This window comes from Pinus tabuliformis, chromosome 2_2 (assembly GCF_031772625.1).
Source record: "Pinus tabuliformis cultivar Carrire ecotype Pingquan chromosome 2_2, CPIR1, whole genome shotgun sequence".
Lineage (NCBI taxonomy): Eukaryota > Viridiplantae > Streptophyta > Pinopsida > Pinales > Pinaceae > Pinus > Pinus tabuliformis.
Genome location: NC_142300.1, coordinates 1,253,161,189 through 1,253,172,505, shown reverse-complemented (window position 1 = coordinate 1,253,172,505; position 11,317 = coordinate 1,253,161,189). Strand labels below are relative to the sequence as shown.

Here is an 11,317-nt window from a genome sequence, read left to right as displayed (position 1 = left end):
ACACCACATTTTTTCTTTGAACTTAGAAGTAACAATATCTTTAATGTTATTAATGTTTTCAATGCATCATTCTCGTTGATCTCCCAATAGTTTAACCAGGCCCTTGTGTCTTTATGCCACCCCCGATTGAGCCTTAGGTGGTTTTCGCTGGAATTTAAAGTTAGCTTAGGAAGTCTATGATCGTCTATGTTATTGAGTTTGTGCTTGTATAGCAGAAACCTAATCATAGCTAGATTCTCAATAGGGGAAAGACCTCCTTCTATGAGGAGAATAAGATAGGGTGTATTACTTTTAATAGCAGAAATCATAGCTAGATTCTCAATAGGGGAAAGACCTCCTTCTATGAGGAGAATAGAATAGGGTGTATTACTTTTAATTTTCAGGTTATAAGATAGGGTGTATTACTTTTAATTTTCAGGTTATAAGTTATAAAACGCTTCTGGATTTGCTCAATCTTTTTCCATGATTCTCTAGAGATGCTCAACCCCAAACCTCAAAGCCATATAAGATAATAGGAATGACTAAAGTTTCAAAAAGGAACTTCTTTTTATCCCACATTACAAGGTTTGTTGTTTTACTATTATTTTCAAGACCAAAATAAGCTTTCCACTTGCCATTAATCATTTTCTCAATGCTATGGTTTCAGTTGAGCTTGTGATGAATATCAATTCCTAGATACTTGTAAAAATACACTTCTTCAAAATTATTATTGTCATACATAAAATTAGCATAACTGCATCATAAAATTAGCGTAACTGCATCATGATGATCATTGCTCATGTCAAAAAATAACATGGACATAGTAAAGTTATATCATAATTATATTCATTCAAAATAACAAAAAATAACAGAATATAAAGTAGAGAATTAAATTAATAATTTAATATCTAAGAGTGTTAATGCATAATGATCATTGCTTATGTCCAAAAATATCATCCACATAAAGAAAAAAAAATGGTAAAGTTATATCATGATTATATTAAAAAATAACAACAGTATAAAGTAGAGAATTATTACATTCAAGAATAACAGCCCTATAAAATGGAGATTTAAACTAATAACTTAATGTCTGAGAGTGACTTAACAGGCCCACCTAATCATCACACTATGCTGGCCATAGACACTCTGAACAGGCGCACCCAATGCTAGCCATGGGTATTAAGAGCCTCCCACAACAGATTTTTGGGTGTCGTCTGAGAGGCGTCTCGGGCTTCGAGTGCTGCAGCGCGCAGAGTGGCAACGGTTCTCACGTTGGCCTCCCAGAAGGTGACCATGGTGTACGGCAATTGGTGCTTGGCACAGAGCGATTTCACAAGGGGGGCAATCTTTCTGAGATTGTAGCGAGGCAACCGCGGGAACATATGGTGCTCCACCTGAAACTGCAATCCCCCGTGAAACCAATCCATCCACGGGTCACACTGTATATCGAGCGTTCCCCTCGCCTGATCCCCAATCCACGATGCGCTGCACGGCCTTCCGACATAGCTCTCCGTCGAAAAATGATTCAAACAGAACTGGACATGCTGGATTCCGGACACCGCGAAGCTGGAGAGCACGAAGGCAATTCTTTCCGGCCAGGAAGGCAGGCAGGACACGAGCAACGGAAACCAAGTCCAGAAGAACAAAAGCCCTGCAACATCTAAACCCTTGTTGGGTACCTTATTTTTGGACAAATGTAATAAAATGGACTGCATAAACAGAAGTACCCTGGCAAAGGCCATGGTAGGATAAAATGTCCAATGCTGGTAACTTACAAGAAACCTAGCAAGGCCATCAAAATTCATTTGCTTGTCATAATAATAAGAATGCAAAGAACCAAAATAACCAGAGGAGACTGCAAACAAGGGTACATATTGAAGATCAGGATCAAAGTCTAAACTATTGCAAGAAATATGATGGACATTATGACTTCTCTTCCACCAGCCCATACCAATCCCAGTCAAGCCATTACCTGCAAATAGCTGAATAAACTTATCAATTTTCTTATGACCCACAAGCTCAGAGTGGCCTGAATCATGGCCTATAAAAGCACTCTGAATCCATACCAACCCCAATATAATCCCACATCCCACATGTAACCAAAACCCTTCATAAAACACCACACCCACAATACAGGCCCCCATCATTGCCACCATAAACAGCACTGTCAAGACATAATCAGACAAAGAATTCTGAAACATCCCAGCCTTCTTCAGATCCCCCAAAAGCTTCCTGTAGTCCTTGGAGATCTCAGAGACCTGGTAGTTAACAAGAAACCCAATCAAGAACTGATCCAAATGCTTCCATGCAGAGGCTGGATGATAGGCAATGAATGCATCTGTCACATCTTGGCCTCCTAGGTTTAACACAGGCAGATCCCCCCCGGGGTGCTTGGGTAGCCATTCTGTAACGTCGTACACTTTCCCGTGTATTGAAACCCATAAGTCTCCTTCTTTGTCATGGGCTTTGAGCTCTTCTAAGCTGATTTTCCTGCTCCTAAGCTCTTCCATGGCGGTCACTGCTATGGCGGACTAATCTCAGATCCAATCGCAGGGGCGCCTGGTTTTTTCAATTAGGTCTCTGATATATAAAGCTATCTGTTTAAATCACGGGCTACAATGGAATTTATGACCACTCATCACATGAATCCCAGATGTCTACTACTCCTTTTGACATGGAATTTATGACCACTCTTCACGTGGAACCCAGAATATTTACTCCTCACGTGAATCCAGATATTTACTCCTTTCCAAATGTCGAAGGATGTCAGAATGGGTATGAGTCGGTGACTTGAACTGGGATTTTTTATAATAATGGTGGTAATTAGAGATTTTTAATTTATTATTTTTGGAACACATGAATTTTGACTTGGCCAAGGGGACCAAATCACACTAAATATGAAGTGGAAATTTTATTTTTTAAACCAGGTCCGGAGTTTTAATATTTAATAAGTAGAATATATATATGGGTTTTAATATTTAATTAATATATATAAATTTCATTGTTTAACGCAGTTTAATATAGTTGTTTATGGGGTTTTGGATGGAATAAATTTGGAGACAGGTACCTTTATTGTTAAATAACAATTTCTTCCTATAAAATTACCAATTTAATTTTTTATTTAAATTGAAGTGATATATTAAACAGGTTAATATAAAATTACTAATTTAATTTTTCATCTAAATTAAAGTATATTAAACATGTTGAAAATTACACCATTTACAAACCAAAAAAAATATAATTAAGCATATATTACCTAATATTTCAATGTGTTACCATATTACCGGCTTTGTTGACTTGGTCGCACTCGTGCGCCTTTAAAATGAAACGCGTCAATAAAAATTAAGTAACATTCGAGGAACGTTCTTTAATAATAGTTATTAAGCTTTGGGAATGCTTCATACTTGATTTTATTTATTTAATATGAGATGTTACTAATTACTAAGTGATTTTTTTTTCATAATTTATATACATATGATACATCTGCTCTGTATTCTACGAAACATGTGTTTTATTTAATATTAGAGGTTAGTTATTATGGAGTGAATTTTGTTTTTTTATAATTAATATTGGATTTATCAAGTATTGAGAGGGTTCAAATTTCTTAAGGTGTAAATCTATTTTTTAAGTGCAAAATTTGAGGAAAGGTTTGTACCTCAAGAGATTTGATCCCTCTCGGTGCTTGATAGATCTAGTGTTAAGATGGATTTACGCTGGTTTCAGTCGTGTGTGGTCATACAATGAACATCTAATTATTTTGATCATTTTAAATATGTTAAATATGTCTATGATTAATCTGGTCAATTTAATTTAAAATATTCTTAGTTACTTCAGTTTGTTTGTTGAGATGAGAGAGACTATTAGTAACTTGAATGATGAAAAATGATGAAATACAAATTCCGAGTACAAAGTGTCAATGTAACAATTTTGATAGATAGAAAATGTGAATACTAAGAATATAGTCAATTACAAACAATCTTCATTGCAATCAATCTGAAACTATTTTCTTCTATTGTTCCTATTGTCACACCTATTAGTTTTTCCATTTTCTCATATCGATCATATGAAAAGAGTAGTTGGAATCATAGACCATTCAAATATTTAACTCGAGCTATTGTATTAAACAACATACCTTGTTTCTGTTGCTCTCCAATATTAATAGTAGTTTTCTCCAAAGTCAACCATTGTGGCTTATGGAGTGTTAAACCCCAAGTAATTTTCAATGGTAGTTATTTTCTATTACTGCATTTCAATTCAAAGTAATTAACAATGTTGAATGATGGAAAATGGGAATAATAAGAATGTACCCAGTTATAAATAGTTTATAGTTTCAAGAAACAAACATTTGGGGTAAGCAAACATTTTATTTAGGATGAAAATTCAAGTGTTGTATTTATGGTTGAATTATTTTTATGTGCTTATATTGAGAGAGAGTGTGCATTTTTGGGGTGAGAGGGAAAGGCAAGGGGAGATAGAGATATAGATGGGGGGGAGAGGGAAGAAGAGAGAGGCAAAGACAGGGAGAAAGGAAGAGATATATATATGGAGAGAGAAATGTTAGAGAGGGAGAGTAGGGGAAGAGAGAGAGAGAGGGAGGGGAAAGGGAGAGAGTGTGTATGTTTAGGGGCTGAGATAGAGAGATAGACAAGGAGAGACAATGGGAGATAGACATATATATGGAGGAAGTAGAGATGTGCTTACACTAAAATCAATGCACACTATTAATCTAATTAATTATAAATTAATGTACATCATTGATCCAGATTTAAACAGGAACACAACAAATTACATAGATAACCATAAACACAGAGATGTAGCAGAAATAATACTTCATTTCATTAATGTAAAATATTGAAATATGCTTACAAACAGAAATGAAATAAACTAGCTAGGGCGATGGTAGCTTATCTCTGAGAAGAGATGTGAAGGCTACATGCTTATGAACTGTGTTACAATGAAGCTCGAATGCCTATTTATTGTTGAGAAACAATGGAAAACCCTACACATCCAAAAACCTAACCCTAGAAGATGAAATGCCAAATTGTGGGCCCCATTTTGGGTAAATTGGTACATCAACTTCCCGGGGTTGTAACTTTGGCATACGATCTCCGTTTGACGCGCACAGTATCTCGTTAGAAAGATCTATCCGAGAAATACAACTTTGGGAAGAACAACATCAACCCATGGACCCATGTTGCTCCCAGTTTTCCAAAAAAACATCATTTAGGGCCTCAAAATGGCTTCGGAAGTTCAAGACCCGAAAAAACTGCTAAAAATAGTAAATTGTGCTACAATTAAGGAAACTGAAAATATGAAAGAAACAATGGTGGGGGTCCAAGTGGACTTGGCGGGTGGCCACCAATATCCAGCTGGATCATTCGTCCCCCCTTAGGAAGCAATGGTCCCCATTGCGTTGAGTTTCTCTATGAGATGAGGAAACTTCTGTTGAACTTGGTCCTTGGTGAGCCACTTGCCTTGGTGAAGGAGTTGGCCTGCTTTGACAACTCGATACAGTTGGATATTCTACTGGTGATTGTGCTTGATCTGTGTGTCCATGATCCGATCAGTTGTAGCTTGTTCCATGTAATCTGGATTTAACTCTGTGGGTGTGAGTTATTCTGCAATGTCGGATGTGTCTAGTAATGGTGGAAAGTATGGCCAAAGGCGATCCACATTGAACACTGGCTGTAGGACAAGGAATGGGGGAATGTTGAGCTCAAATGCATTATCTCCCATAGCCTTGGTAATGGTGTAAGGACCATATCAGAGTGGTTTGAGTTTCCGATAAGCTCCGGAAAGGCGTTCTTTTTGCAAATGCAACCAGACTTTGTCACCCACCTAAAACTTGTGTGGCACCCGACGTTGATCTTGTCGCTGCTTGTAATTGGCATTTGATTTCTCCAGAATGTCATGGACTTGTTGGCGAATATGTTGGATGTGCTCAATGAATTTGTTTGCCTTGTCTGTTTCGTAATGGACATGAGTTGAATCTGCGTGAGTAGTTGCAAATGGCATGGCCACATCAATGGGACACAGTGGCTAGAATCCCAAGCCCACCTGAAAAGGGTTGTGGCCAGTCGAGCTGTGGAGAGCTCGGTGGTAGTTGTGGTGAACATAGGGGAGGCTCTCATCCCATGTGCCTGGATTCTTTGAGTTGTACATGCGCAGAATGTCTATGATCATCTTGTTGACAACGTCTATCTGGCCATCAGTTTGAGGATGGAAGGCTGTGGACTTAGTGAGTTTGGTGTCGAGCATCGACCAGAGACTGGACCAAAATGTACTGAGGAACTTGTTGTCCTGATCTGAGATGATAGACTGTGGGATCCCAAAGTGTACCCACACTCATTCAAAGAAGAGTTTAGCAGTGGCTTTTGCTGTGATATTCTTCTTGTAGGTCGCCATAATGGCCATCTTCGAGAACCTGTCTACGACCACAAAAACATAGTTGTTTCCATGCTTAGTGGAAGGAAGGCCTGACATGTAATCCATGGAGATGGATTCCCAAGGTCGACTAGGGGTAGGCAGCGGGGTATAGAGGCCTTGCTTCTTAATGGTCGGTTTGGGAATGGTGTAGGCAGTGCAAGATCTGATGTACTTCTCGACATCCTGTCGAAGATTTGGCCAATAGAAATACTTCTGTAGTACTGCCACCATTTTCACGACCCTGAAATGCCCAACAACTCGACTGTAGTGTGCTTCCCAAATCATCTTGTCATGCTCACTTGAAGGAACACAAAGGTGACCTAGGTGGCATAATAGGGCATCCTGGAGGTGAAAATCTGGAACATACTGACCCTCCAAGAGTGTCTGGTATGTGTGGCTGAATTCTGGGCCGCTTTTATAGAGAAGTGGCCATTCAAATGTCTCGTGCCCACAAGAGTTGAGCACGGTGGTTAATGCCATAATTGGCAGTCGACTGAGGCAATCTGCAACATTATTGGTGCTGCCCTTCTTATAATTGATATTCAAATGGAACTGTTGTAGGTTTGTGGACCACTTTTGATAGCGATCATTCTGCAATTTCCCTCGGGTCTTATGAACTATAGGGGTCGATGGTCTGTGTGGACGACCGTTTCCTTCCCCAAAATGTAATGCTTCCATTGTCGGCAGGCTTGCACAATAGAATACATCTCTTTGTCATAAGTGGGATACTTCCGGATTGTGTCTGAAAGTGTCTCATTGTGATAAGCCACTAGATGCCCGTGTTGAGTAAGGACTAACCCAATAGCATAGTCGGAGGCATCTGTCTCGACCTCAAATGGTTGTTGCAAGTCTGGTAATGCAAGCATTGGTGCCGAGCAGAGGTGATCTTTCAACTCTATGAATGCCTTCTGTTGAGATTTAGACCAAAATAATTTTGCTTTCGCTCCTCCCTTGGTGTCTTGACTCAAGGGCCAAGTGATATGAGAAAATCCCAACACGAACCTACGGTAGAAGTTGGCAAGACCTAGAAAGTTGCGGATGATCCAACTGGATATTGGTGGCCACCTACCAAGTCCACTTGGACCCCCACCATGGTTCCTTTCAGCTTTTTAGTTTCCTTAATTGTAGCACAGTTTACTATTTTTAGCAGCTTTTCGGGTTCTGAACTTCCGGAGCCGTTTTGAGGCCCTAAACGACGTTTTTTGGGAAAACTGGGAGCAATATGGGTCCATGGACCGATGTTTCTCTTCCTAAAGATGTATTTCTCGAATAGATATTTCTAATGAGATATTGTACGCGTCAAACAGAGATCATATGCCAAAGTTACGACCACGGGAAGTTGATGTACCAATTTACCCAAACGAGGTCCACAATTTAGCGTTTCATCTTCTAGGGTTATGTTTTTGGATGTGTAGGGTTTTCCATTGTTTCTCAAAAATAAATAGGCCTTCAAGCCTCATTGTAACACAGTTCAGAGGCATGTATCCGCCACATCTCTTCTCAGAGATAAGCTACCATTGCCCTAGTTGTTTATTTCAATTTTCTATTTGTATGCATATCTCAATATTTTACATTAATGAAATGAAGTATTATTTCCACTGCATATTTGTCTTTATGGTTATCTCTGTAATTTGTTGCATTCCTATTTAAAAATGGATCAGTGGTATCAGAGCAGTATGATTTTTATCTGTTTTTCTTTGCATGTCCCCAACGAGGTCAGGATATAAGGAGTTAGGGCTTGAACTGGTCGAACCTTTGCAAGACCAGCGTTGCAAAATCCGATGGCCTCCCATGGTAGATGAAAAGAAAGATGAGGTGTAGGAGATCCTATCAAAATCTTGCTCGAAGAAGCCCTTGAGAGAAAAAGGAATGCGATGATGGACAACTTTGCCCAGATCCTTCAACGGCTACCTAGGGGCGATGCATTGGCTTCCCACATCTACTCTAGAAATGCCACACCGTTTAAGGTACAAGTTGATTTTGAAATCCCCATCTTCGAGGGTCAAATAGACGCAGATGTCGTCGATAAATGGTTAAATATGGTAGAGGGTTATTTTTTTGTTCATGATCTTTCTAATGGGGAAAAGATTATTTTTTCTCTTCTCAAAGTAGCCCCCCACATTAAGGACTGGTGGGAAACCTACTGTGAGCATAACGATGAAAGTACTGGCTCACTATTTTTAGCCACACCCAACTGGAATTCATTTCAGGATGCCGTCAAGGAGAAGTACTACCATGTCGGAAGCTATGAGGATCAATACATAAAGTGGACCATGCTGCGGCAGGGAAGGGACGAAGACGTGCTAGAGTTTACCAATATTTTCCATACCCTTCGCACAAAGTTGGGTATCAAGGATTCAGAGCAACATTTGATACTCAAATACCATGGTTGCCTGCACAAGTACATCCAGGAAGAAATAGAATTCCTAAACATCTCCTCGCTCAGTAGAGCATACCGATATGCTGTAAAGGACGAGCAAAAGTTTAAACAGAAGAAATCAAAAGTTATATTTAGGAGCTGCTATAGAAAGGTCACATCCGTCCGAGTTCATTGCCCTGTGGGAGCCTGATCGTGTTGGTACAGAAGAAGGATGGGACTTGGAGACTCTATATTGACTATCGGGCACTAAACAAGATCATTGTCCATAATAGGTACCCAATCCCACGGATTGATGAGCTCCTGGACCAACTGAAGGGGGCAAAATATTTCAACAAGATCGATTTGAAGTTAGGATATCACCATATACCAATTGAACCCTTTGATGTGTGGAAGACTGCCTTCAAAGCCAAGGAGGGCCTTTTCGAATGGTTAGTTATGCCTTTCGGATCGACGAATGCTCCTGCAACCTTCATGAGGCTAATGGATGACATCTTGCGGCCATTCACCAACTCATTTGTAGTGGTATACTTGGATGACATCCTGATCTTCTGTTAGAGTTGGGAAGAGCACCTCCACCACATCTGCCAGGTTCTCCAAACACTGTGGCAACACAAGTTATGTGCCAATTTGGAGAAATGCACTTTTGGCATGACCCAGGTTCAGTATCTGGGATACATTATTGATGAACAGGGGTGCATGTGGATCCATCCAAGATCCAAGTCATTCGGGATTGGCCCTCTCCAACCACTCTAACGAAGCTCTATAGCTTTCTAGGTCTTGTCAACTTCTACCGCAGGTTCGTGTTGGGATTTTCTCATATCACTTAGCCCTTGAGTCAAGTCACCAAGGGAGGAGCGAAAGAAAAATTCTTTTGGTCTGAATCTCAACAAAAGGCATTCACATAGTTGAAATATCGCCTCTGTTCGGCACTAGTGCTCGCATTTCCAGACTTGCAACAACCATTTAAGGTCGAGACAGGTGCCTCTGACTATGCTATTGGGGCAGTCCTTACTCAACACGGGCATCGAGTGGCATATAATAGTGAGACACTTTTAGACACAGTCTAGAAGTATCCCACTTATGACAAAGAGATGTATTCCATTGTGCAGGCTTGCCGATAATGGAAACATTGCATTTTGGGGAAGGAAACGGTCATCCACATAGACCATTGACCCATCTAGTTCATACAGACCCAAGGGAAATTGCAGAATGATCGCCATCAGAAGTGGTCCACATACCTGCAACAATGGACCAATCTATCGGCGCTCTGTTCTAGAGAACGATGAAATTAAGAGGTAGATTTAGGAGCTGCTACAGAAAGGTCACATCTGTTTGAGTTCATCACTCTGTGGAGCCAATTCGTGTTGGTACAGAAGAAGGATGGGACTTGGAGACTCTGTATTGACTATCGGGCGCTGAACAACACCATTGTCCATAATAGGTACCCGATCCCACGGATTGATGAGCTCCTGGACCAATTGAAGGGGGAAAAATATTTCAGCAAGATCAATTTGAAGTCAGGATATCACCAGGTACCATTCAAACCCTCTGATGTGTGAAAGACTGCCTTCAAAGCCAAGGAGGGCCTTTTCGAATGGTTGGTTATGCCTTTAATATTGACGAATGCTCCTACAACCTTCATGAGGCTAATGGATGACATCTTGCGGCCATTCACCAACTCATTTGTAGTGGTATACTTGGATGAAAGCTTGATCTTCAACCAAAGTTGGGAAGAGCACCTCCACCACATCCGTCAGGTTCTCTAAACACTACGACAACACAACTTATGTGCCAATTTGGAGAAATGCACTTTTGGAATGACCCAGGTTCAGTATGTGGGATACATTATTGATGAATAGGGGGTGCATGTGGATCTAGCCAAGATCCAAGTCATTCGAGATTGGCCCTCTTCAACCACTCTAATGGAGCCTCGCAGCTTTCTAGGTCTTGCCAACTTCTACCGCAGGTTCATGTTGAGATTTTCTCATATCACTTGGCCCTTGAGTCAAGTCACCAAGGGAGGAGTGAAAGAAAAATTCTTTTGGTCTGAATCTCAACAGAAGGCATTCACAGAGTTAAAAGATTGCCTCTGTTCGGCACCAGTGCTTGCATTGCCAGACTTGCAACAACCATTTGAGGTCGAGACAAATGAATCTGACTATGCTATTGGGGCAGTCCTTACTCAACATGGTCACCCAGTGGCATATCATAGTGAGACACTTTCAGACACAGTCTAGAAGTATCCCACTTATGACAAAGAGATGTATTCCATTATGCAGGCTTGCCGATAATGGAAACATTACATTTTGGGGAAGGAAACGGTCATCCACACAGACCACCGACCCCTCCAGTTCATATAGACCCAAGGGAAATTGCAGAATAATCACCATTAGAAGTGGTCCACATACCTGCAACAGTTCCAGTTGAATATCAGGTATAAAAGGGGAAGCACCAATAATGTTGCAGAATTCCTCAGTCGACCACCGATCATGTCATTAACCACCATGCTCAACTCTTATGGGCACGAGACTT

The 11,317-nt window shown here is 40.4% G+C and overlaps 1 protein-coding gene across 1 annotated transcript; it reads right to left on the bottom strand.

Moving 5' to 3' along the window:
- Nucleotides 1-955: 955 nt before the first annotated feature.
- LOC149198035 (delta(8)-fatty-acid desaturase-like) lies at nucleotides 956-2,661 on the bottom strand. The gene has a single exon (XM_089406061.1). The coding sequence runs from the start codon at nucleotides 2,487-2,489 to the stop codon at nucleotides 1,146-1,148; it is 1,344 nt and encodes a 447-aa protein (XP_089262187.1). The 5' UTR covers nucleotides 2,490-2,661; the 3' UTR covers nucleotides 956-1,145.
- Nucleotides 2,662-11,317: the final 8,656 nt, after the last annotated feature.